Here is a 27634-nt window from a genome sequence, read left to right as displayed (position 1 = left end):
GAGGCACCTTGCCACGTGGGTAGGACGGCCTTGCATGAAGCACAGGCGCTAAGAGGAGATTTCCTTAAAGCGACAACTCTGCTAGAGCTCCAGCCCCGCAAGCGCTACCTTCCCGTCCCTTTTCACGATCCCTGGCGCGGCCCCGCCCCTCTTTTTCACCGCCCAGCCGCCCAGCCCTTCTCCTTCGGCCGCTTCCCTTCACAGACCAGCGCGCCGCCACCTCCGCCCTCCCATCCCCAGCGACCCGCGTGTGAGAGAGAGAGAGAGAGAGAGAGAGACGGGGCACCAGCGCGCCTGCGCTCTGGCCTCCGTGGCAAGCGGGCGCGCAGGCGCGGCCCTGAGCGCCCCGCCCCCTTCTTCGCCTCAGCGGGCGGAAGCGCAGCCCGGCGCGAGGGGCGGGAGGAGGAGGTCGTTGGAGGCGCCTGTTCCGGTCGCGAGGGGCTTCCTGGTCGCGGCAGGCAGCGCTAGTGAGTAACGTGCGCGAGGGAGCTCGAGGGCTAGGCGGCCTTGACCCCCCGGCCCGGCCCGGCCCGGCCAGCTGTTGGCGCGCCCGCTTTCCCCTCACCCCCGCGCCGGCCTTACCCAACTCTCCTCTCCTCAGGTTGCCCACATTTCACCCTTCCGGCGGGAATAACGCTCGGGTGGGTGGGTGTTCTCTGTGGGGGGGGGGTGGGGAGCACTCTGCTCATGCTCGAAGGCGCCGGCGTCCTTAACCTCTCCCTCCTGCTTCCCGTCAGGAGGTCAAAGCGTTGATGAGCCACAGCCTCCCCTCAAACTTGGGTCCAGCCAGATGTTGTTGGACTACAAGTCCCATCCTCCCCGACCGCTGCTCCTGCTCGCAAGGGTTGATGGGAGTTGTAGTCCCAGCCACAACACCTGGGGACCCAAGTTTGCGAGAGGCTGTAGGGAGGGATACCATATCGCAGCATTTGTTAGGTCTTGTTTGCCTGTTGCGAGTTGAAGCTTTGTTCTGTTCAGAGAAAATGCATTTTTCACATGCTCTGAGGGCGACAGCGCCTGGAATGTTGGGATGCTTGAGAAAAAACTATTTGCGGCCCTGTTCAGCTTCAAAGTGTGGAAAGATTGTGTTGGCCACCCCCTCTCTTCCAACACAGCACAGTTGGCAACAGAACCTGGGGAAGGGGAGCAGGGAATAGTGCCATGAGGCAGGGCTGTAGCTACGGAGGGGGTGTGGGGGGGGCTAGCCAAGTTTCTTGCCCTGGGTGAAGCCTCCATAGGGGTGCCAAATGTGTGTTGGGTGTGTGTGTGCCAAACACGGTCTTTGGTCCGGGTGAAATAAAGCCTAGTTTTGCCTGTGTTTGAGGATACTTAGTTCTACAGAGGCATATATCAAGTGTTTATGAAATTAGGAGTACTGAAATATTTTAGGAGTACAGTGGTACCTCAGGTTAAGTACTTAATTCATTCCAGAGGTCCGTTCTCAACCTGAAACTGTTCTTAACCTGAAGCACCACTTTAGCTAATGGGGCCTCCTGCTGCCGCCATGCCGCCGGAGCATGAGTTCTGTTCTCATCCTGAAGCAAAGTTCTTAACCCGAGGTAATATTTCTGGGTTAGCAGAATCTGTAACCTGAAGCGTATGCAACCCGAGGTACCACCGTACAGAAATATTTTGGTATCTTGAACACATGGCACATTCGTTATTGGCCAGGCTTTCTGTAACCAAGATGTTTGAACTGTGCTAGTGCTAGGTATTATATGGATGTACAAAATATAAGAAGAGCCGAGTAACCTCAACCACAGTGCTCATTGCACTTAGAAACCAGATTCCTATGAAAAGCCAAGAAGTAGGACATGAGCGCAACAGTACTATCCACGCTTGTATACCACTGGTATTTGGGGGCTCACTGGAGGGTAGAAACTCAGCCATTGTAGTTTGTAGCCATTTGATAGCTCGATCCTCCTGGAATTTGTCTAATCCTCATTTACACCCATTCATTTAAAAAGCCATGGTGGCCACAACTATATCTTATGGAAGCAAATGCCATAATTTAACTATACACTGTGTGGAGATGTACTTTCTATTGTGTAACCTGAATCTTCCTGAATTAAGCTTCATTGAGTGTCCCCAAGTTCAAGTATTATGTGAAGGAGGGGGGGGGAATCACTCTCCATTTTTCAACACTGTTCACAATTGTATACACCTCTATCAAATGGCTTCTTACTTGCCTTTTCTGTAAATTAGAAAGTCCAAAATGTTGTTTCCTCAATTCAAGGGGAGTTGCTCTGACCCATTGATCACTTTGGTTGACCTTTTCTGAACTTTTCAAGCCCCACAATTTCCTTTTTAAGGGGAGGCAACCAGAACTTTACACAGTATTCAGAATATGCTCATGCCATAGATTTGTGTAATGGTATTATGATACCGGCAGTTTTATTTTCAGTTCCATTCCCAATGAACCCTATCATGGAATTCTCCTTTTTCACAGCTGCCATCTGCTGAGACTGAGTTGACTTCATTGAACTATCCACTACAATCGCAATGTCTCGTTCCTGATCAGTCACTGCTAATTTAGAGCACATGAGTATATATGAGAAATTAAGGTGTGTGTCCCCCCACCGTCATTCATCCCTTTACACCAACTTACACTGAATTACGTTTGCCATCTTATTCTCTGTTCACTCAGTTTGGAGAGAACCTTCTGGGACGTTTCACAATCCTGTTTTGTTTTAACCCCCTGGACAATTTGGTGACTTGGCTACTTTGTTGTTCACCCCTAGCTCTTAAGTAATTTATGAAGATGCTAAAAAACACATCCCAGCACTGATCTTTGGGGAACTCATTCTATCTCTTTATTGGGAGAACTGTCCATTCCGTTTCCTGTTTCTTAAGCAGTTACTGATCCACAGTAAGATCTTTGTCAAAAGCCTTTGGAAAGTTTTAAGTAAGCAGTGTCAATTGGATCACCTCTATCTATATGCTTCTTGACATTCTCGAGTCTAAAAGTTTAATGGCACCGGACTTGCCCTTGCTGAAGCCATTCTGGTTCTGGTTCAGAAAGACTTGTTCTTCTGTACTCTATACTTGTTAATTCTACCAGTTTCCTCAGAACACACATTAAGCTAACTAGCCTTTAATTTCCAGAATCCCACTTGAATCTATTTTTCAAAATTGATGTTGCATTGGCTGCTTTCCAGTCATCAGGTATGGAGGATGATCTTGGGGAAAGGTTACATATTTTTGTTAGAAGACCAGCAATTTCACATTTGCGTTCTCTGAGAACTCTCAGGTGGAGGTCATATGGCAATTTGTCAGTTTTTATTTTTTCTGTTAGGCCTAGAGAACGTCATCTCTTACCACCCCTTTCTTCCTCAGTCTCCTATCCTGTGAATATTAGTTCAGGTACACAGTTCTGCCCTATATATTCTGCTGCAGAGACAGATGCAACAAATTCATTCAGCTTCTCTGTAAGCATCTTCAGTACACATTTGATTCTCTTATCATCCAGAAGTCCAGCTGCCTCTCTAGCTGGTCTCCTGCTACAAATGTATTTGAAGAGTTTTTGTTGGTGGTGTTTGTTTATAGCATTGTGCTTCCCAAATTATCTTTTAGCATCCCGTTGGCATTTCTTTTGCCAAAGTTTGTGTTCCATTTTGTCCTCCTGTTATAAAACCCACAGAATAACACTTTTATATAGCGTATTTCAAAGATTCATAGTGCTTCGTGCACAATAATAATCCCTACAGTAGCCCTGCTAGGTGAGCCAGTATTATTATCCCCATGTTGTAGGGTGAATGAGAAAAAGTGATTTGCTGAAGTCTGTCATTGGTGGGAATTAAATTAGTAGAGTCTTGTTTATGAAAAGTATGTCACAATACATTGGCTGCATGGTGGTGTGGCTTACCATGAGTGAGCAGTGTACAAATGAATGCAGTGGTACCTCGGGTTAAGTACTTACCATATTTTTCGCTCTATAAGACACACCAGACCACAAGACGCACCTAGTTTTTGGAGGAGGAAAACAAGAAAAAAAATATTCTGAATCTCAGAAGCCAGAACAGCAAGAGGGATCGCTGCGCAGTGAAAGCAACAACTGCTCTTGCTGTTCTGGCTTCTGGGATAGCTGCGCAGCCTGCACTCACTCCATAAGACGCACACACATTTCCCCTTACTTTTTAGGAGGGAAAAAGTGAGTCTTATAGAGCAAAAAATACAGTAATTTGTTCTGGAGGTCCGTTTTTAACCTGAAACTGTTCTTAACCTGAAGCACCACTTTAGCTAATGGGGCCTCCCACTGCCGCCGCGCCACCAGAGCATGGTTTCTGTTCTCATCCTGAAGCAAAGTTCTTAACCCAAGGTACAATTTCTGGGTTAGCGGAAGCATATGTAACCCGGGGTACCACTGTAGTGCTGAATAGCTCCCATTTTGCCCTCATCTTGTTTTGCTGGGAGCAACAAAACATGAACCTTTCCTTTATGTGTGAACCAGTGATCCTGGTTTGCTCCTTCCAAACTGTTTGGTGAGCCAAGAACAAGCCTTGGCTGAACATCAGAAACAAACAACTGATGCTAGTTACCATGTCACACTAAGTCAAGGCTTCATGATTTGTTGGTCCTTACTTAATGAAGAGAGGTGCAAAATGAGAGTGATTCTGTAGGATGCAGTAGTTCAGTGTTCACAGCAAGCCGCAGTTCATAGATTACCATGGCATATAAATTTGGCCAACAGGTTGGTGCTGGATTCTTTGGGTTTGTTTGTTTTTTAAAGAAAAATACAATTCGTCATTGTAATAAGATTCAGATTTTGTCCATCTTTCAACTGGAGGTGGGAAGGCCCGGGGTGGTAGGAAACAATGGAAAAATGGGGGGATGCCCCAATTTTTCTGTTTCTCCTCTAATTTGTTCCCAAAAATAAAAAAGCCCAGACAAATTTTGAATCATGAGTTTTCTCTCGGTTTTTCCGGTTTCCCTCCCACCCCAGGTCCTTTGCATTTCTCAGATAGGGTTATTGCTTTTTAGATTGGCCTATTGCAGTTAGTCCAACCATTTACCAGGTCCCTGGAGAAAAACAAGAGCTTATTGTGATCAGACTATATTATAATTACAGACATGGTGACATCATTTTAATTGTTTTACTGTTAAATACAGAGTTGAAAAGCTGGTAATTAATGGTGGATATACTGTATTTTTCGCTCTATAACACGCACCCGACCATAACACGCACGTAGTTTTTAGAGGAGGAAACTCCGTAGGCATGCCACCCGTAGGCATTCCCTCCATAACACGCACAGACATTTCCCCTTACTTTCTAGGAGGAAAAAAGTGAGTGTTATGGTGCAAAAAATACGGTAGTTAAAGCAGGCTTTGGCAAACATTTCAATCTAATGCACTTGCACTTGCTGTTGCTTTTTGTTCCTTAAAAATATTGCTATTTTCACCTGGAACTTCTTGCCTCCCTGAAAACTGGTTGGTGCCTGCAATATTAACATTCAGATGGCAGCCCAATATTTTGTTTCTTACATTTCCTTTGGCAATTGTTACTGATGTTCAGCTGAGAGATGGCTTATATATTTTGATTTTTATGTATTTTTGTGATTCTGTTGATAATAACATTTTATTTCCTCACAGTTTGATTGTTAGCCACCCTGAGATCTTTCACAAAATAGAATAGAGTGGAACAGAAGCAGTTTGATTAAATGCCACTAAAAGAAGTTTGTCTAGTAAAAATGTCCCATTTACTTGTCTGTAAGAAGGTTATAGCCCCAGGCACTTTCCTGGCTTCTTCAGGTAGGATTCTGAAAGACACCCCCCCCCCCGAAATGCTGAAGATCTACTACCAGTCAGTGTAGATAGCTAGATTAGCTAGATAGCCTTATCCCATGTCATATCGCTGGTCTATGTTCCTATGTACTGTTAGTGACTTGTGAGTTGTGACTGGCAAGTGAAACACAGATTGCTTTCCCCCAGTATGTGCCAAGATTTTCTCTAGTCATCAGACTTCTTCATATTTTTCTCTGAGTGTAAATCTTCTCTGTTCTTAAAAACTCTATTCTTGTGGTTTAATGAGGAGACGGGGAACTCTTTAAATAGTATGCCCTATCGCAGGTAATTCCTTGTCTCCATCTTACATTGGTTCACAGATGTTGTGTTGCATCTGTGTAGCATGGCAATATGGCTTGACTTGATAGCCTTGAGTCAACAACCACCCCTTCATCGTCTGCTTTGTATGAAGGGGTGGTTATTAAGTTATTTCCTGTGAGAAATATCCCCACAGTCTAAGGCTCGTATGAATGAGCTCAAAGTGTGGAAAATTAAGCCCCTCACAGCATGCATTGTGTTCTTTTAACTTCAAGGCTTCTACTGTTACAATGCCAGGGCCTGTTAGCTTTACTTAAGATATGAAAGTGGTCCCTGGCTTACTAATGTTGTGTCAGTTTATGGATTTTGTTTGCTATGGAATGAGAAAAGTGCTTTCTATTAGGGGGTATGAGTGATGTTATAAAAATGCCCAGCCAATAATTTTTTGTCAAGTGCCTCAGATCTACACAAAGGGAAAAGGCAGAACAGGCCCTGTCTGCAGGCTTACACGCTGAAGTATTGCCACACAGCTGAAATTATGGTGCTATCATTTAATATTTCACCATTCTTCCCAGCTCCATGCATTTATATTTACTACTTTTATTGTAAAAAACCAGTTTCTGTGGAAATTCTTTTGATATTTTCACTGACTGCAAACATGGCGGTGAAGTAAGCATGAATATTTTGTGATATCTTTGGGTTACTGCCAGCTACACATCATCTGGGTTCTGTTGGTTTGAATCTTATTTATTTATTTTATTTATTGAATTTATATACCGCCCTATACCCGGAGGTCTCAGGGCGGTTCACAGAGTAAAATCAAAATATAAAACCATAAAATACACAATCGAAATAAAAACAATCCAATAGCCCCCACCCCCTTCTGAATTTATCATGTTGGCAATTGAACTGCATCTTTTAGAAGTAAGTGGAAGAAAAGCAACTTTGTTGATCACCAACCCATATGTCTTGTAGTAGCCATTTCTTTATTCCCTGGGCTAGCTACCTCTAGTTCCCTTCTTACCCTTGGAGGAAGAGCATTCAGACTAGTCAGTGTGCCACTTTCCTGTGGCAAGTAGCATTTACCCCTTTGCAAGCCTATATCTAGCAAAGTGTAAGGATTCCTGGTTGTGTGCCTAAATAACTTGTTCTGACTCTTTAAATCTGGGGCTGGCAGTGTGAACCATCCCTGGATGACTGTTTGCCAGCCACAGACACAGTGCACCTTTGTGTCACCTGTGTACATACTCTCATTTTTTTTATATAAAAAGAGGCCAGTATGTATTTAAAAGCGAGATGCTATGCCTTATATAAGCACACAGCCTTCATAAACATGATACGTACACTTTTGTACTCTCTATCCATAGTTGAATGAGTACCAAATGTTCCATGTGACTTGGCTGTGAGTGGCTAGCGTCAAAGAACAATCTTGCCTAATAGTACCAAACGTTGTGACCACCTGCAGAAAATGTAGTGGTTTCTGTATTCTTGAGGGACCCATCAGGTATTCAGAATGAAAGAAAAGGTGAGAGACTAGTTTGAAAGGTTTTGGCCTTGGAGACTTAGGGATCCACTTGGTTTCCAGAATGATTTGGGGTACTTAGGTGGTACCATTGATGCCTCTCTTGTTGTACTAGCAGGATGTGAAATGGGTTTGCTGGTGCTATAGGCAGAGATGCTCCCTGATGCTGTGCATTTCATTGGACCCCAGCTCCTGTTTTAATGAGGAGCCAGGGAACTTGAAGTATATGGAGATGGCTTGAATGCCAATACTGGAAAGACTGTGTTGAATCTAGCCAACCATTTCATAGTGTCCAATTGCAGACCTGTGTTGTGATGGCAACAAAGAGGTAGTGTTTCTCTTTTTCTCCCTCCTTTGCTTCAGTGAAATTATGTCCATTTGTGTTCTTCCAGGTGGTGAGGGTCTAACCCTAAGGTGAACCAGAGGCTGATCACTGCAATGTATTGGCTATATTATTTGCTGATAAACTTGCTGACATTGGTCCGACTTGGACACAGCCATAGGGGCAGAATTGAAATTGGCAGTGTTGGACTCAGTTCTCTTGGTGCAGTAGCTAGGATAATTCTGATCTGTTCTACCTTGAGGATGTTGTTCATCTTAGCTAGTGAAACCTGTCAGTTGCAGCTGAGTAGACCTGTGGCCAGGGTTGTTAATGGTTCATTATTGGATGGTGAAATTCTTCCATTTCTGAAGGAAGAGTTCTTTCAACTGCTTTTAAAACAGCTTTTGTCAAATCTAATTGAGACGAGTTGGAGGTGACTCTGGTATAAAATTGAAAGTAGTTTGGAGGGAGATTGATTGGGCTCTAGTAAACTCCTTAAAACATGCATAGGATTGCACTGTTAAAGTGGTTGGCCTGAGGTTTTGTGCATTTTAAAAGTTTGTACTTGCATGTAAATGAAATCTTCATTTGCTATTGATTAGCATCATTCATTATTTTGGTTTGTCTTGTTTCTTTTGCTAGATGCAAAATACTTTCCACAATGCTTGGTGGATATGATGATATAGAAGCATTTGAAGATGATCTCTACTGTGAAGAGTCTTCTAGTGAAGAAAGTATTGATAGCGAAGTAGAATTTCACCTTTATAGCCAAGTCCATTATGCACAAGGCCATGAGGATGCCATTGGAGAAGAAGAAAGTGAAGAACATGGATCTGGGCAAAAGCAGAGTTCAGTTAGTAAAGAGCAAAAAAACAACAACTTTATTATAATTTCAGACAGTGAAGCCACTCATGTTTCTGATAGTCCAGATGTTATCACCTTGTCAGACACTGAAGACAGCATTTACAGAAGCAGACTCCAGAAGCGAACAACACCAGGAGCTCCAGTGCCAGGAAGAACACACAATCTTGCAGACCTCACCTCACCAAAGCCCACTAGACATTCTTCTCAGATTACTCCAAATTCAAAGGGACGGAGCACAGGAATTTCAAAAAAGGAGAAAAGGACTAGTGAAAAGTCTATCTCCTTTCATCGTGAAGGTGTTCGCATGATCCACAAGATCTTAGTAATAGAAGACAGCTCTAGTGATGAGAATGCAGATGATGTGAGAAGCATTGCCTCTGAAAGTGATAATGTAGAGAGCTGGATGCTGCTGGAAGGTGCCAGAGAGGACAAAGATGACAACATCCTCTTAAACCTCGAGGGCTGTGGAACATTAGCCAGTGAAGGTTAGTATGTTTTTTAGCATTATAACTCCAAATAGAGCTCAGAACTATGATGAAGATCTGGCTGTTCTGTTGGAAACAATGAGTGATATCCAGTTGTAACAGCACACTTGTGTAATGGGCATTTTGGTAGCAGAAACCCCACTCTTAGTATAGCTGTTATCTGCTGAATATAAAAGTTCCTTTCAGGACAATTCCTAAAGTGTATTATTGCTGTTTATTTTTTATTTTATTTTTTTTAAAAGCTTTCCTTATCACAGGTTATCATTCTAATACAGGTTACCTTCCAAAAGGTGGAGATTTGCTCAAAGTACACACTGGTAACTTTATTATAAAGTATTTATTGTTTATTTACCACTCGCCAGGGTGTATGGAGTGTTAGGGGAGGCATAGTACCTCTGGTGGGGAACATGTTGTGCTCCTTCTGGGATAGTTTGTCCACATTTGGTCCCCACTCTGCACTCAGTTCTCACCTGTGTTTCCTAGCAGCTGCCAGCATGAAACAACAGTCATACCCTGGGAATGGCTTTGATTAGCTGGCTAAACTAGGTGAAGATGGCTGATGGGCGGATTGAGTGGAAGAGACCAATAGTGGGTCCAATGGTCAAGAAGGCAGGTTCTGCACATGCTGTAGAGGGAAGTGAGGGGCAAATGGCGCTTGTCAACCTGGGAAGGTAGCCCATCTAGGAGAAGGAAAACTCTGATCCTAAACCTCTGTTTTGGGGGAGATCATTGGGGAGGCCAAGGAGTAAACCCTACAGAAATCCGGAGTGGAGTCCCTAAGATGGCTGGATGGTGCCTTATACACCTCCTTGGTGGCAAATGTTATTGCTCTGCTTTCCTTTGGACCACATCAGCAAGGCTGAGAGGGAGGTTTTGTAATCTGGGCAGCCCAGGACACTGCCCAGGCGTGCGCTGCTAACGTAGCAACTTGATTTCACTCCCAGAGGCGCATTCTTTTGTCTCTCGAGACAGACTGATGTCAACAGCAGCCACCCGCCAACTTTATTCTTCCCATTCCCTTACTTTCTTTACCATACAGTGGTACCTCGCAAGACGAATGCCTCGCAAGACAAAAAACTCGCTAGACGAAAGGGTTTTTTGTTTTTTGAGCTGCTTCGCAAGACGATTTTCCCTATGGGCCTGCTTCGCAAGACGGAAACGTCTTGCAAGTTTGTTTCCTTTTTCTTAATACCGTTAATACAGTTGCGACTTGACTTCGAGGAGCAACTCATAGAACGCGGTGTGGTAGCCTTTTTTGAGGTTTTTGAAGACTTTGGTGATTGTTGAAGCTTTTCCAAAACTTTCCCGACACCGTGCTTGGCAAGACGAAAAAAACCGCAAGACGACAAAACTCGCGGAACGAATTAATTTCGTCTTGCGAGGCACCACTGTATAGCCCAGCCTTCCTCAGCCCAGTGCCCTTCAGATGCTTTAGACTACAGTTCACATCTGTCCCAGCCAGCGCAACACAGCCCCATTCTGAGTGAGGCTGAATGATTGTAATCCAAAGTTTCTGAAGGGCACCAGGTTCGGGAAGGCTGATCTAGCCTGATGACAAGTTCTGTAACTTGCACACTATTCTGTGACTTTTTGCTTGGCCTAAAAAAGGTATTGCTCCAATATGGAATTTGAAATCCTTCCTGAAGTGTGTCTTTCATATGATGCACTCTCAGCTCCTGCTTTGAACATCCTGTAATTTATAACACAATTTATAACAGGAGGAAGGGTAGTCTGTGTACCTGTTGGTACTGAGTTATAATATTAAGTATATTTCATATATCTGAGCTTTATTGTAAATTGCAAATGTGAACATTTCCTAATTTTCAGAAGTCTTTTGATTTTGCTGGGAAGCAAATATCTAAGTGTGACTTCAGAAGACAGTTTTTCAGGTTTCCTGGTCCCAAGGTTTTAAGGGCTTTAAAAAAGGCGATTTAACTAACACCTTGGGACCAGGATACCTGAAACACTGTCTTCTTCTACATGCCTGTACCATATGAGCTTCAGAGGCCCTGCTCTGAGTGTCTGCACCAAATAAAATGAAGGGGATGGCTACCAGAGACAAAGACGTCTCAATGGTTGCATCCAGGCACCAACTTTATGGTCAGTTTGGCTTTTTGAAATCTCTCAGGCATTAAAAAAATCTATTTTTAATGTTCTGAACCACTGCTGCAGATTTTTGGTAGGATGATTTTATTCTTTCTCTGTTTTTATGCTGCTGTTTTTATGTAAATGTTATGGTATGATATTGTGTATTTACCTAGATTTGCATGCTTTATTTGTGAGCTGCCCAGAGAACCATTTATTTTGTGATTAATTATATAAATACGGAGTAAATTCTTATTTCGAACTAAGGTTTTATATGTTTGAGCTTTACATGTGTCAAGTTTCCCATGGCTTGTTTTCTGCCCAAGATGTTAGCCTTTTGAAAATAATGGCTGCAAGCCATGGCAATGATCCTAGGCAAACCTTGGGTTCGCACATTCTCCCCTCTTCATTTGTCCTCCAATGAGCCCTGAAGAGTTCAGAGGTTTTCACTCCTGCTTTCTGTTAACAACAGTTCAGCGTTGCATCCAAATCCTAAACTGTGGCTAATCTTAACTGTGGCTTGTTGAAATAAGCCAGCTCCATAACCTACTGTTCCAAGTGTGCTTCTTTGAAAAGAACCACTGTTAAGACTAACAGTTTGTTGTGTTCAGATGAAACAGCAAGCTGTGGTCAATCAAAGATTGAAGCAGATGTTTCCAAACTCTTCACAAGTTCTGGAAAAGAGAGTTAGCATTGCACATGCCTAAGGTACAGGCTCAAACTGGGATGGTGAAAACACGTACCTCTCCTCTTATTAGGTGTAATTTTTTACCAAATCCCCACCCCCAGCTACTGTGCTGATCTTCACATTTTTAATATTGGAGTCTGCTTCTGTAAATGCTGTCTCCATCTTCATGCTGAAAGCTGCTACAACTTGTTTTTCTTTACAACTAATAGGATGGCTTTTGTAACATTCTCATTCCCTGATGGCATGCAGGAAGGAATATCTAAATCAGAGCTTTCCAAACTTTTCATGTTGGTGACACAATTTTTAAACATACTTCATTTCGTGATACAGTAATTCAGTTTTATTAACCCCTTTCCAGCCCTAGGAGGAGCACGGGGAGCGCTCACGTGACACACCTACAAACTGTAGCCAACACACTAATATGTCGCAATGCACAGTTTGGAAAGCTCTAAATGTTTCCAGAATAGTCGCTAGTTTATTTCCTTTTCTCCCTCTCTGTACGATTTGGGTATTAATTTATCAGCAATACGGTGAAATCCAGTTGTGTCAGTCTGCTAGTGAAACACACTTTTGATTGTTTGATGGGACTATTCTGCTCTCTCTTTCCTCCTAAATCCCCCTTTGTGTTCTCAAAATGTTCTAGAATGTTGGGGGACCTTCCAGAGTAAATTTGGGTGTGTGTGCACAAGAGGGAGGAGAAATCCCATTGTGTAAGCAGAAATCCGTTGGTGTGACGTTGAGTCACACTGGATATATACCGGGTGCTACTGAATTGTGCTGCATTTTGCAGCAATTGCTCAGCAGATTGTATGCCTAATTAAAAGCTTTGGAACCTTTATTGTGGCTTTGGCTAGCATTTCAATAATTCTGGAAATTGATGCATTTAGATACTTCAGCTAGTTTACATGCCCTTTCCATGGTACAGTCATTCTTGCTTTCCCAGTATTTCTGACATCTACCTGCTAATTTGGAAAGTGGCTAGCTTTAAATCCTATCCAACATTAGTCTTGTTCCAGAAGTGATAAGTGACTAAACAAAAAAGATGTGATGTTTTCAGAATAATATTTTGCTTTAGATAAACCATATTTGTTGTTGAGATTTGCACAATTCCCCTGTTAAAATTAGGCAGTAACAACAGTCAGAATTTGTGATGGTTTGGATCACAGTGTACACTTTTTCCAGCCTAGATTTTGATGAAAGAAAGGGTGTGAAAAGAGAAATTTGAAGAGCAGAATGTGTAGGTTATGACTGGTCATGTAAGCAGATGTGCTTTAGAGTTATTTATGTTGTCCACTACATTACAAAATTGACAAAGTGTGGTTTTTTTAAAAAAATAGAATTGACTTTAAATATTACACTGTGTTTGGAACAGATTTGCTTTTTATCTAATGTTAATGCTATCTGTTCATATCACTATTTATGGAGACTTTTAATCATGAATTAATGAGAGGAAGACACTCTTCTAAAAGGAAGGAAGGTTTTTAAAGATAGGCACTCATTTTTAACAAGTCCCTTTTATTGAACATAGCAGGCCCTACTGTGGATATGGTGGTGTTCAGTACTTTTTTTCAAAAATAATGTTTGGGGTACTCTCATTTTCCTACTCATATTGAAATACTGTCCCTCAATGAGGCCAAACTTAGATTCACAAAATATTTAGGGTTATACGCGCACCCCTGCATGCCCCCAGGAAAAAAAGTACTGGTGGCGTTTATTCCACATGCAGTGTAGCTACTAGGCACACTCAGTGTTAGGGAAACTAAATGTAGATTCTGTAAGGTTTCACGTCATTAATGTTAACACTGGAACTTCAGGTGATGTTTTGGCATTCACTACCTATGTATGTAGCTGTTGGGGAAATAAATCTAAAATTTTGGCATTAGTCCTTGGTAAAGTTAAAAACCTTCTGCTGAACAGCTATTTTTTAAACAACAGCTTTTTACCAGTAAAGAGAGAAGCAGAAAACTGAACTAGCATGTTGGGAAAACAACATTTTAGTTCAAAATGATTTGTTTTCCTACTGATCTTTTTGTTTCCTTGTGGTGGTAATCCATTGTTTTTGATCCTTGAAAATTGTAGCGACATCTAGTATAGAACTGATACTTTCTTAGTAATGTTTTGTAAATGTTTAATTTGATAGGAAATCATTCTATTGCTGTAGTAGAAAAAATATATTTAAATACTATGTCTTTTAAACCTTGGGACTTTTTCAGAAAGCATCTATAATCTTTTATTAGGAATCTTAAAAACTGTTTTTCCATCTGACCAATAAAACTATTTTTTGCGTACATAAAAATTAGGTAAATTTTATGTAAGTTGACTTTATACTGAAATTGAAGCATTCATGAAAAAATATTTTCAACAATAGGTGGTTAAAGCATTATTCCTAGAACAGAACTATTAAATGCTGCAGTTACCACTTACAGTAAGAATAGGAAAAGTAGCTATTTTAGTAATTTCTACCTTTGTGCTGTCAAAATGCTACACTTTCAGTTTACTGAGAAGCTGATCTTTGTCACAAAACATTTTTGATGCTTTTCAGAACATTATTTTCATTGTGTTAAGGCAAAAATAAATGAAACCTGAATTTTATTGTAAAATGGGGGCATTGTGCCTTGTGAGATAATATTTATTTGAAGAAAATGTGTACTTTGCAGCATCACAGTGTGAAGGGTTGCTCGTAAGAGAACTTTAATCTTACATACGTGTAAAAACATTGGGCAAGATTTAAGCAGAAAACCGTTTTAGTAAGTATAGTTGAGATCTATTAGGAGCTCTAAAATATACAGGAAAAGTTTGTGTAATCATCCTACCATTAAAAAGCTGTACTCAGTTCTTGTGATGATTGTTACAGCTTTGTATTTCAGCACACACAGGTTGCATATGGCTGTTATTTTCAAAGATCATTATTTTTTAATCATTGTTATTCCACCATTTGATATTCTCTAAAATAGATGGGATTTTCTTACTTCTAAGTCCATAGATTCAAAATGAAATCTTGATTTGACAATGTTAACATACATATTAAGATGATAAGTAAATTAAGTTACAATTTTCCAGAAGGATAGATTAAGTTAGTCATGCCACAGCAAATTAAATTCATAGGTTGGTGTCAAAAAAAATATGACTTCTGTCCATGCACTGCAGGACCATTGAATTGGTGAATAACTTTGGAATGATGTAATATGTTCTGCTTTTCATGGAGAAGAATGCACCAAGTTTAAAGCTGCTGCTGCTGCTTTATTTTTAACTTTTCTTTTTGCTTTTGTTTATGGGAATGTTAACATTATTTAAACATAGGAAGAGCTTTTTGTGCATGAATTATAACACTGTGCACCCTGGAGCTGTAATAAGCAATGGGAATCCTTCTACCCCTCTTCGCTAGGAACAGCACATGCATATGGATATTTGATTAAAGGAAAAAAAGTTAATCTTCTTTGCAGTGTAATGTGGATACTCTTGAATCTCTTGATTATTTAAAAAAAATTAATAAAACTAATAAAGTTTGTGTGGAAATCTCTGGTGATCTAGGCTAAGTATACCTGCAGCCTTCACAGCCTCCTTTTATCTGTGCAGATTTCTCTGCCTATTGTGGACCATGGCTTTAACTAATTTAAATTTCCCATGGCTTTGGGTTGCAGACTTGGTTTTCTGCAAGAGTGCCCATGCTTACATGGTCATATATTCTGGGTGACTTTTTCCACTTTCCCCCCTTTTTTGTCATTTTGTTGATTGTTAAAGGGGGAATTTTTTTCCACTTCCCTCATCAGTTTGATCTTTCTTCCTTATCCCCATCTATTAATGTTTCTTATAGGTTGGGGAAGAAGCTTTGCATTGTTGTTTGAGCTGTGAGGTTGGGTGGGAAAAGTAATTTAGTCTGTTTTTTGTGTTTTTTTACGTAAAATTTTATAACAATTAAACGGAGTGCAGATGTGCCCCTTTGGAAAAAAAGATGATGGCAACAGTGCGTCAGATCTGCTTTAGCAGTTGGCAAAAGTCAGTGTGAGATAAGATTAAATTATATGTAGACAGTGTTGTCATTATAATTTGATAATTTGTTTGTTGTCATTCTGGCCAAGTGGTGGCAGAAGCAAAGAGAGGAATCTAACTATGAAAAATAATCCAGAACATTATTTGAAATGAAAAGAAGATGTAAAAAGATTGGAATAGCAATCCTTTGAGCATGCTAAACATGTAATATTAGTGTATGAGAGATAGTTAATAATATAAATTATTGCGAAATATAAGGTGGAAGGAAGTAGTTGAACCTTGGTAAGCCTTGGCATTATTAGATTTACATTTGTAAAAAAAGCCCCGATGCATTGTGACATACACTGCCTGACTTCAATACATTTATGATAATATCTCCAAACAAGGGTCGTAAAAGTTGGAGTTTGTGTGTTTATTTCTGTGCCTTCCCTGCCTTTATTCTGTGCTTTCCCTGCATTTATTCCAATAGTTACTGGTGAGTAATGGCTGCTATACAAGCTTAAGAAAGAGAGACAGGCGGATGCATTTGCTTTGCTTTGGCCATCAAACAGCACCCTAAATAATCACATTCTGATAAAATTTTAGTTGTTGATTTAATTAGTTCTGACTAATATTTAATAGATACTGTTGCAGAAAGCTGTTGTGAAAACCTATCCTTTAAAGAAACATTCTTGCACCTCATGCCTAAAACAAGCTCTGCCATGATACGCTGGTCTTCAAATAAATTCATGACCATGGTTTTGTTTTGTACAGTTACTTTGTACGCTGGCATCTTCTAAAAATAACGTCAGTACTTGGATCTTATTGTATTTATAAATATAGTGACAAATATTGGGGTCTCGACATTTGCATAGTTGCCTGGAATAAAATAATAATCACTTCCTCATCCCCAACCTCTGGTGACATTTTTGTTCTTTAGCATGTTAGAACAACAAAAGTCATAGAGTACTTGACATTTTCATTTTTATAATCTTACGTTTGTCTACTACAAGCCAGTATTACACCAGCATTTGGTTAGCCTTGCCATTCTATCTTTTAAGCCCCGCCTCAGAACACCCCCCCCACCATTAAAAATTGAGAAGTCTTATGTCATCCAAGCAGTGTTTTCATTCTCAAAGTCCCATGACTATGGAGTGTGTTTTAACGTAAATATACCTGCATTTTATTTGTACCTTGCAAAATTTGGTAGTTCTATTTTGATTAGTTGATTGATTTTTTTTTCCTGCAGAACTTTAACGTGGTAATACATATGGTATAATTATAGTATTGAAAATGAGAGGGGCAAGAGTACTGACAGAGTGTTCCAAGAAAACCTAATATTAAGATAATTTCACCCGTAACTTTTAAAAATCCCGACTCTCATCTCTTGTGCAGTGCCAATCTGATTAAATTCTGGGGGGAAAAAGAAAGCATGGCAAAATCTACCACAGCTCCTCTAAATATTATCTTTTATCATGCATGTGTGGCCCTGCTAATATAAAGTTATGACATCACAATGCTTCTCGCTATAAAGTTTACTTGCCCTGATCCAAGCCTGGAAAAGGCCTCTCTCCAGGGAATGTCCTTCTTTCCTTCCTCATGTGTAAAACGGTGGTTTGGGAGACCACATCCAGGCCAGGGATTGAGCGCACCCTGCTCCTGAATGATACCTTTGCAGCCAGGCACGCACCCTGTGATCTATTTGTCACCTCTTTTTGGTGGGGTGTATGTGTGTGCGGGATTAAATGCAGGCACCCCCTTCTTCCCCTCATCCTTGGCCACAGCAGGGGGTAAAAGCTGCTGAATTCATACTTTTTTACCAGAAAAAGAAACCGTGAAACAGTGAGCAAATCTTTTCTCTAACACATTTTTTTAAAATATAAAATGTATGTTTTCAATCCGAGATACAGCAATCACATGTGAATGCATTTTCTTCTTTCCTCTTTTTTTTTTGCATATACTTGTGGGCCCTTCAGCCTCGTGAAGTAAATCAGTCTCTTGACAATTAAATTATGCTTCTATATAGTATGCACAATTACAATAATGGGGGAAAAACTTGCTGTGTAATGTAGCCCTGGTGGTCATTATTTTATTTATCCAATGTCCACTGTTAGCCTGACATGTATTTAACAGAAGAAAAAAAGTTAAAAGGATTAGATAGGGTCTGCGCACTGTTCAGGGAGACAATGATAGGATATGAGGAACAACATTCAGGGCAGTTCACTGAAGCAGAGAGAAATCAGTTTACATTTGTAGTATGTGAGCTCTTAAAATATTCTCATGTAAAGAGGATTGCTGCCAATTTGTATAATGTTATGACTTAGATTCTTTATGGCGCAGAGCCCTTAAACACATCTCTTTCAGACATCTGAATTGATAGAAGTTGTGGGGTACATGGGCAATGGTGAACATGTTATCTAGCTATAGAATACAGTTGCAAGATCTATATTTCTCAGTTTTAGATAGATTACATTGACTCTCAAAACAATTTTCATCATACTGAAATTGATGTAGTGGCAATTCTATAGATTAATCTTCATAATCCAATGATGGAAAATATCATCATGAACATTATAGATTTCTCTTGCTTTTATCTTTGCTAATAATGTCCCTTTCTTTGCGGGAATTTGGGTGTACGTTTCTGTTACAGTTGCACTAAAAAACAACAACAAATTGCTGACTTTGTGATGTGATTCATGAGAGAAGGTCTAGCCATATCCTGAAAGTAACCAGAAATATCACCGTCCCGTTTGTTTGAAACTGGGTTGTCAGGTTTTTAAATGGGTTGTCATGACAGGTTAAAACAATAAATATGAACTTTGAGCTGTTGCCCTCCTAAAATATGTGCCTAATCATAAAGACTTAACTGGATTTGCCTGCTAACTATAACTTCTTGCAACTTTCAGGAATGTTTTTTGGCTGTCGCAGCAGTAACCAAACTCTGTAAAGGATATTTTTATATTAAATGTTTTAATGTACTGTTTCCTGTGGCTTTTGAGATGTTTTAAATCTAGTGTTAGATCACTACAACAACTAGAACAAAGTTTCTGTGTAGCCATTCTTTGCTCTACCTTTCTGCAAAAAGACTGTCAAATGTATGGGACTAGCCCACTCCTTTGGAGTTGTTGAGCAGGGGGTGGTGGTGGGAGGACATGATCTCAGAAGACTCAAAGGAATTCTTTAAACTTCTAGCAGGGCCAAGGGGTCAATGTCAGATTTAGTCATGCTGTTATTTTAGCCCAGTCGTCCAGAGAGATGGCTGAAAAGTGAGTCTTTTATTTCTTTTTTGTGTGATTATTAACAGGATTAAATGTAAGCCATTGTGTACTTAGTACCAATTAGTTTCTCATCTGAGAGGTTCATTATGATTTTTTTTTACCCGGTACTCGTCTTGTAATATTTTTTTAGTGTCTGGTTATGTCTGAGGGTGAAAGGAAACAATTCTAGAGCTGGCTTTACTGCGGTGTTTGATTTTTCATTTACATTAAGTTACCAACATCCAGCCTCACGGAAAGTTTTGCATTGAAATGTCTTAAAGTTTTCATCTTCTGCCCTTCATCTGAAAAACACTTCAAACCAGAAATATAACATTTGTATGTGTAGGAAACCAAGAGTTCATGAGGCTGTATATCATTTGCCCAAGCTTTATTTTTTTAATGCAATTTAATTTTAGAGCTCAGAACCTAATGTTAAAGGCAAACTTTACTAATTTCTTCCTTTTTAAATATCTTATGACTTGTTCTACAACTTACACTTGTATTAGAAGTGTTTAAAGATTTGTTAATTGCAGTTTAGTATGCTAGCTAGTATTGTGCTTTTAAGAAAATAGATATGTATGTGGGTACGCAGGAGCATTTAATATATTTGGGTGATACGTAGTTTAACCACAGTTTAGATACTGGCTCAAAGTAAAATATTTTCAATACCAAACTCTATTCTGCAACTTCGGAGCCACATTATTAGTATCTTAGCCAAAATTTAGGGTGCTGGTGGTTTGCTCATGAATAAATGGTTTCAGGGCTGCATCTGTCTTAAACTGTTTTAAATGCAAAAGCTTTATTTAAAAAAACACTTTCCCCTTTTCTCTCAGATATCTTCTGATTTGTGGAAATTGCTAGCCATACTAAATTGAAAATAAGAAGTATATTCTGTCACATAGTACAGGAGTTTTAAAGATGTCTTGGTGAACTGGAAATTTTTACCAATTGCATTTTTTAAATCTATAAAACATTTTTGCTTTATTGGTTATTTCATATTAACATTACCAGCATGTAAAATGTTCTTCCAGTCATCAATTGTTGCTATAAATTCAGAGATTAATTGGTTTGTATCCCCCCCACACCTTCAAGGGTGCAATTCTTTGTCATTCAGTTCCACTGAAATCAAGAGAAATAATAATTATAGCCAGAGTAGTATTTTATACTTGTACACATTTTGAGAAATAATAGTAAATGGATTATGTGTAATTCTCTAATCAGTGCTTCTGTGTATAAAATGGGAAGCGAGATGTCTTTGAAAGACTATCCTTAGGGATGTAATCCTTTCTTCATTTTTAACTAGCTATTAAAATCTTCAGTAGCAGAATTTTAACTTCGGCAGAATTGCCATTTTATTCCATTCTTTCTCTTTCCTTCCTCAAAAGCCAAAGGATTTGTCCACATAAGATACTGACAAAGACTCAGACCTGTAGGCTTTTTAGAAGAAGGCTTTATGTTTATTGTAACAATAGGTAAATAACCTGTTTCACATGTGTCTTGATAGGTTGAGAGAGAGAAAAGCAGGAACTATTTTGTGTTTCTAAAACATGCCAGCTGTTAAATGTTTTCTGCTGTTATGCGCCTTTATGGAACTTGTGCCTCTTTGGTAGTGTCTCTAAACGACAAGTAATATTTTAGGTGTTTGCCTATCAAACGTGTAATTAGAGAGACTTGGTTGTACAGAATAAGAAATCTTGAAATGATCAAATCAAATATTTGCCTCCGAGTCTTAATATTTGAATGGGTATACCTTTCTGACAGTTCTTGCATAAAGAGATGACCTATGACATGGTACTGGTACAGCAGTTGGTACACCCCATTCAAAACGCCAATCTGTTGGCATATCTTGGTATTATATTACAAGTGAAACATAATGCTAAATATGCTTTTCTTGAACATGCTTGCAGTATTTTTCTTTGGTTACAAAATAATGGATTTTAGAGAGTAACAGGGTCTGTGAAGCTGATTCTGGTTTTCAGAGCATCTTGAAAGCACAGTAGTAAGGTGAAGGGTTTTGGGTTTTTTTAATGCAAGGGAATAGTAATGGACATGTCAAATAACTTGATGACATAATGATTTGCTAATATAAGATGCCCTGATGATGATCCATTGGCCACGTTCAGAGAATTCTGTCAGATTATTAAACTGAGATATACACAAGGGACTGGATTCAACAACTTGGGGTCTCGAATGGAAGCCCACGCAAAGACTTCTGCTAGTGAAACAGGGCTCCCCCAGTACCCCAAATTGGCTTGGGAGAGTCTGGAGAACGTCTAAAATAGTGTGCAAGTAGGAGAGGAGTGATCGTTCTTTCAAACAATCAGAAATGCTTGTGCTGACAGAGCACTCTCCTTAGTGCTACATTGAATACCTCCCAAGATTATTGTCTATAAGTGTAGGCTCTTTTCTACAATTAAACAGATAGTGTTCAATGTACCTTAATATCCCATTTCATCTGATCCAGGAAACTATGGTTAGCAGCTTCTGAACAAGCTAGGATCTTACTTAAAGCATGGTTTGGAAGTTAGTTTAAGATCCTGGCTTGTTCCCAGGCTAACCATAGTTTCCTGCTTGGATGCAATAGGACACTATGGTTCATTGGACACTTCCTGGTTTATTTGCTGCTAGTGTGAAGGGTCTTTTTGTAGAGGCAAAAGGCTTGTCTGTATCTTAGCATAATAAGCTGGGAGATGATCATCTGAACCAGGCCACTATGACAGTTATCTTAGAGTAGAAGCAGAGCATCTTTCCAAAGCAGTAGGCATCCATCTTCCATTTGGACAGCTCATGATTTTTATTCTAGAGGATAAAAATATGTATAATTATAATAGAGTGTTAGAAAATACTTTTATCAGAAAATAATATCATTGGCCATGTTGGTACCCAGAACATGAATTTTGGCATGGGTGACAGTAACTGTAACATTTTTTATTAAAATGCTAATAAAATTGTTGAGTTATGTAGAGCTCCTAATAGAGAAAGAATAATGGAAGACATGTAATCTTTTGGAGTTAATTCATGATGATCCCTCACTTGTTGTCATCCTGTGCATAATTTTAGTCCAAAGATGAAGTGGAATAGAACTTGCTTTACCTTCCTGGCATGGTCTCTTCTGAATTTAGGTATCTCCCTCCACTCCCTTTATCTTGGGACTAAAACTCTTCAGGCAAGACACTAACTTAGAGAGCATCATGAACTGACTCAGATGCATTTGTATGTGTGTTTAGTACTGAGTCAAGAGATTTGCTATGTTACCACTAGGTATTCTTCCAAATTTTAATGGTGGTGATACAGAACTCTGGTCTGTTAATAAAAAATGGTTAAGTAGGGGCTGATTAAGGAAGTATAACTAAATAGTGCATAATTTAACCATTTTACAAGCCTCTATGGATACAATTGATACATAACCTACTACAAAATCCTTTCTTATATCTTTGGCATACTTTTAGTTGGTTTTTTTTTATTCTGATGGTGAGTAAGCTGAAGAAAGCATAAGTTCTTTGCACCACATTGGGAGAGAACTTGGAAGAGCTCCATATTTGTGGGTTGGTGGTATTCTAGCTAAGTTAAAACATTCATGATAAGCATAATAAAACATTGAGTGGCACCATACTAAATTTATGAGAAAATGTGAAATAGCTATGAAATTTCCCAACAGACCTTGTTATTGCTAAGATTTTTAGTTAACAATAGAAGTGTACCTTATTAATTGATAATAAATTTGAAATAATTCAAATTGTTTACTTTATTCTGTTACAACAGAGGAACCACTATTAAAAGGGAATTTATAAGTTGGGTTGGAGAAGATTAAGCAAACCAGTATAATTTATACCTCCTCGACTACATGACCAGCGTGTAAAAATTATTTGCATTTTTCAATGCTCTGAATTTTATGATACAGTTTATGGCTTAAAATGTATCAGAATTAGTTTAAAAATATTTTAGAGTTAAAATAATTTAGCAACATGTGCACTGAGGTAAAATTCATATTTTTACCCATTTTTGTACAGATTTGTTTAAAAATTAAGATTAATGCAGGAAAGGGATGGAATGTGCACACGAATGAGTACATGTTAAATTGACTCATCCCTCAATTCTATTTGTAAGGTAGTATGTCTGCCTTTACCTCATTGAAGGCAAGGGACATTTGTGAAATTAATCTGTTTCTATTTAGTCCATTTGCAAGGACACTGAGGGCTGAACTGGTATATCTGTGATTGGTCTCGTGATCTACCCCCCCCCCCAAATATGAATGAAAAACAGCATGGGGGGTTGACTAGAAGCAGTTTACACTTCCCCAAAATGCTTTCCATATTAAATTAGCTCTCTGGTGGTCTGTGTGAGGCAAGCTGGGTGATCAATCAACCAATCTAATACATAGGTGGCTCTAATACATGGTATGCCCCACGGAGAGCCACGGAGAGCCTCAAGGTCCATAAATAACAACACCCTAGTGGTCCCAGGCCCTAAGGAAGTTAGATTGGCTTCAACCAGAGCCAGGGCCTTTTCAGCACTGGCCCCAACTTGGTGGAACGCTCTGTCTCATGAGACCAGGGCCCTGCAGGATCTGATTTCTTTCCGCAGGGCCTGTAAGACAGAGTTGTTCCGCCTGGCCTTTGGATTGGAGCCAATTTGATTCCCTCCCCCCCCTTTTTCTTTTCCTTCTCCTGCAATGAGGCTTCATTTTAATATTTTAATGTTCCATTATTTTAATGTTGTATTTTATTTTTGTTTTTAAGTTGTAATCACTCATCTTGTTTTTATTATTGCTTGTAAGCCGCTCTGAGCCTGGCCTTGGCTGGGGAGGGCGGGGTATAAATAAAAAATATTATATATTATTATCATATTAAACAAATAACTTCCTTGAAGGTTAAATCCAAGATCCAACGAAGAAGGAAAGTAGTTGCATGAGTTCAAGGGGCAGCCCTCATGCCATGTGGCAAATGGTTTTGAAACTGAGGTGAATTCCAAAAGCAGCCTGTGATGCTTGACCATGTTGAGGCATGCAGATACAGCAGTAAATACCTGAAAGACAGTTTCACACAGCAGAAAAAACGGTATAATTGTTACGATTAAAATATATTTTACAAATGCAAAGTTAAGTTTATCTGGGTGATATATAGATAGGGCCAAATAGATCACCAACCAGTTTTCTGAGAAGACCAGTGTAATGGAGGTAGTGAATAGTGGTGTCCTTCAGGCTGGTCGTGTTCCTGTGGTTGCAGCTTCCAGCCATGGTTCTGTAATTACTGGAGTTCTGCTTGTAGCTGATTTATTCCTTTGGGTGCCCTAATGATCACTATTCCATCCGACATATTTCTGTTGATTTTGGAGAGAGTAGATCTTGAGATTGATCACAGGAGCAGTGGTGCTGTTTGTCTTTACCTGCTTAACAAAAAATGGGAATCTAGGCTTTTGGTGGAGTTTAAAGGGCTTCTTGTAAAACAGGATTGGGGAAGACATGGTCCTCCAGATGTTGGGTTCCAGCTTCCATCAGCCGCAGTCAGCATGAACAGTGATCAGGGCTGAAGCAGTCCAGCAACATTTGGAGATCCACAGGTCCTGCACCTCAGCTGCAATTGCTTGGGATTTTCAGTCTGGTACTTGAACCCTTCGCATAATTTGTCAGCGCCAATATGGCTACACAGAGTTTCACTATGAAATACTTTAACAAGCAAAGCAGCACCACACTTTGAAGGCAGCTTTCTGATGGTATAGCCAGTTGGGTGTTGATGCCTTAGAGCAGCGGTTCTCAACCTGTGGGTCCCCAGATGTTGTTGGACTACAACTCCCATCATCCCTGAGCTCTGGCCTTGCTAGCTTGGGGTGATGGGAGTTGTAGTTCAACAACATCTGGGCACCCACAGGTTGAGGAAGGCTGCCTTAGAGGTGGTTTTGTAGCATCTGTAGTGTTCTTGCAGTTTCCCAGCCAACTGAGAGTGTGTTGCAGAGTGGGAGAGGAGATCTATAGGACTATAGGTCTAAATATAGTGTGTGCTCAGTATGATGATCCTGTTTTGTTTGTTTGTTTTAGTATGCTTGATAATCAGGGTTTTTTTTTACTCAGAGATCCTTAAGTTAAAACCAATGAAAACCTAACGACACAGCTAAATTAAAAGGTATGAATATAGGTTCTCCCCACGAAAAGAGATAATGCCACCCTTCAAATTAATGGCAAAAAACATGGACGAAACTGAAAAGGCTTTGTTTGCCTGGCACCTAAATTGGCATTTAAAACCCATGAATTGGGTTTCCCCCAGTTAAATCTGTTGTCAACCAGTGCAGAGTGCCCTGATTTTTGCAGCAGGGCAGAAAAAATGGAGAGAATTGTTTGGGGATTTATCTGCATGGACCCCTGCATTCTCTGTGTAGCACCCCCCCCAACGTATTCCCATTTAATCTCTTGAATTCTGCACAAGTTTTGAGAGCTTGCCAAGTGCATGATAGTGGTGGGCTGGATTTGAGAACTGCTCAACTTGCCAGAAGGAATTTCTAGTAATTGTGACCAAAACCAGATCTTCTTAACAAAGATATCATTCTCCTCAATTCCACTCCCCCAATAGTAAAGGGCCAGGCCAAGATAGCTTTTTGCAGTCTGTCGAAGGAGAGCGTGTGTACCTCAAAAGAATCAGACTCTTGCAAGTCTTGGATTATTTGTGTACCATACATTCAGCTAAAGAGACTAACTGGGTTACTTGTGGCTGTCATTTTCAGTGGAATTTCAGTTCATGACATCTGCAAATTGCACCTGGTTTTTCACTGTAGTCTTTGCAAAGCACTATGCATGAAGCTTTCCAGAGAAGAAATGCTACAATTGGACATGCAGTTTGTGTAGTATTTCTTTTGTAAAGCAATATGTGAGATTGCTTAGAGGCAACGCAGGAGAAAAATAAGAGTTGTTTGCCTGTAAGCATGTGTTGAGTTGTCCTCTTTATACAGGCAATGACCAATTAACATGTGCCTGAAAGATGTGCACGTGTGAACACCACCGAACCTGGAAGTGACCCAAAATGTCACAAAAATGTCATGAGAAGGGCATAACGGGGGTGGAGCGTAACCAAGTGGGGTGCTCTTATACGTGCTTAGCAGACGTGTGGGGGGGGGGGCAGGAATGGAATCCCTGCACGAAATGGATGTCAACTGTAGTTGCACATTCCATCCTCATTTCCTGCTGTAAAGGGAAATTCTAGGCTTTTGCAATAGTTGGAACCTATAAATGATTATGGCTTGATTCTGTGCTTCATGCGTAGTATGTCAAGCAAATGAGAGGACCACCTCCTGATCTTGTGAACTCTGGAAATTTTAATTATGTTGCACAGAAGAACACTAAGAGCAACAGTTCTAGGGTAGCTACTTTGCTTCTCATTATTTTAAAGCTTAAGGGAAAACAGCCACCCAGATTCATAGAACATTGTATCTCGAGGATTTTATTTCTTCCAGAAGTATATCCCCATCTTTGTGAACGTATTTTAGTACAAATGGCCTTGCAGTATATAGAGTGAGTCCCCACATCACCTCCTAAAGGTGCAGAGCAAAAACTGATTGCTTAAAAAAAACCTTGAAAGCTGTGTTCCAGTAGAATTACATGAGTGTAGTTTTTCCCGTTCATTACTAGAAATAGCATGGGCTTTCTCCAGTTTTCATTACAAGAAGTGAGCCTTGTGTTAGCAAGCTACTGATGCTGATGTGAACATAGAATTGCTTTAGTCAAGCAATCTTAATTTTCAGAATTCTGTAATTTAGCCTTAGGAGACTTTAAATCTAACGATAAAGTGTTTTATTTTTTAATCTACAGATCATTTTAAACAATAGATTTAAATTATTACCATTGAATTAATTCCCAGATACACACATTCCTCTTCACACTACAGCCTTCTAATGATAAATTACCACTGAATTTGGTGAATTCAAAAATCTCCTGCGTTCAGTGCAGTATTTTATTATGTGCATCCCATCACAGAAAGAGAACTCAAGAAGATGTGTTATCAGAAAAAAATATATACAGTAATGTATCCCTGGGTCCTTCTGTTTGTCTGCTCAGTTTTGTACCTTTATCCTTAGGAAAAAACATGAGATGATAATGCACATTTGTGGTTACTGGACTAACATAAACTAGTCATTGGAAACATAAAATGAGAATAGCTGGGAAATGGTGGAAGATTTGATCAAATACTGCTAAGTTTTCAGTGTGTTTCATTATGGTAGTGAAATATGAAGTTCAGTAATTGCATAGACACATAACTCTTTCTCACTTGGTCATGTTCAGTTTGAATGGTTAAGCCCCATAGAAGGTCAATGTGTTGCCAATAGTAGTTTATATTACAGAAATATGTGTTTTATATGAAATGTTTGTTCCAATGTCTCTGTGATAGACATCTCAAATAAAGGCTTTTACAGTTAAAA

General features: G+C 39.8%; 1 protein-coding gene across 3 annotated transcripts in view; it reads left to right on the top strand.

Moving 5' to 3' along the window:
• The first annotated feature begins 313 nt into the window (after nucleotides 1-313).
• The window catches only part of ZCCHC7 (zinc finger CCHC-type containing 7), a 120379-nt gene continuing 93058 nt past the window's right edge, over nucleotides 314-27634 (top strand). Inside the window, exons 1-2 of one of the 3 annotated variants that reach the window (XM_082204938.1) lie at nucleotides 314-467; nucleotides 8526-9232. In XM_082204938.1, the coding sequence (XP_082061064.1) occupies nucleotides 8545-9232 (688 nt within the window). In that variant the 5' untranslated portion in view covers nucleotides 314-467; nucleotides 8526-8544. The other 2 variants (XM_082204940.1, XM_082204939.1) reach the window with 2 other exon arrangements.

This window comes from Podarcis vaucheri, assembly GCF_965113315.1.
Source record: "Podarcis vaucheri genome assembly, chromosome: 17".
Lineage (NCBI taxonomy): Eukaryota > Metazoa > Chordata > Lepidosauria > Squamata > Lacertidae > Podarcis > Podarcis vaucheri.
This window is presented reverse-complemented; position numbering and strand designations above follow the sequence as displayed.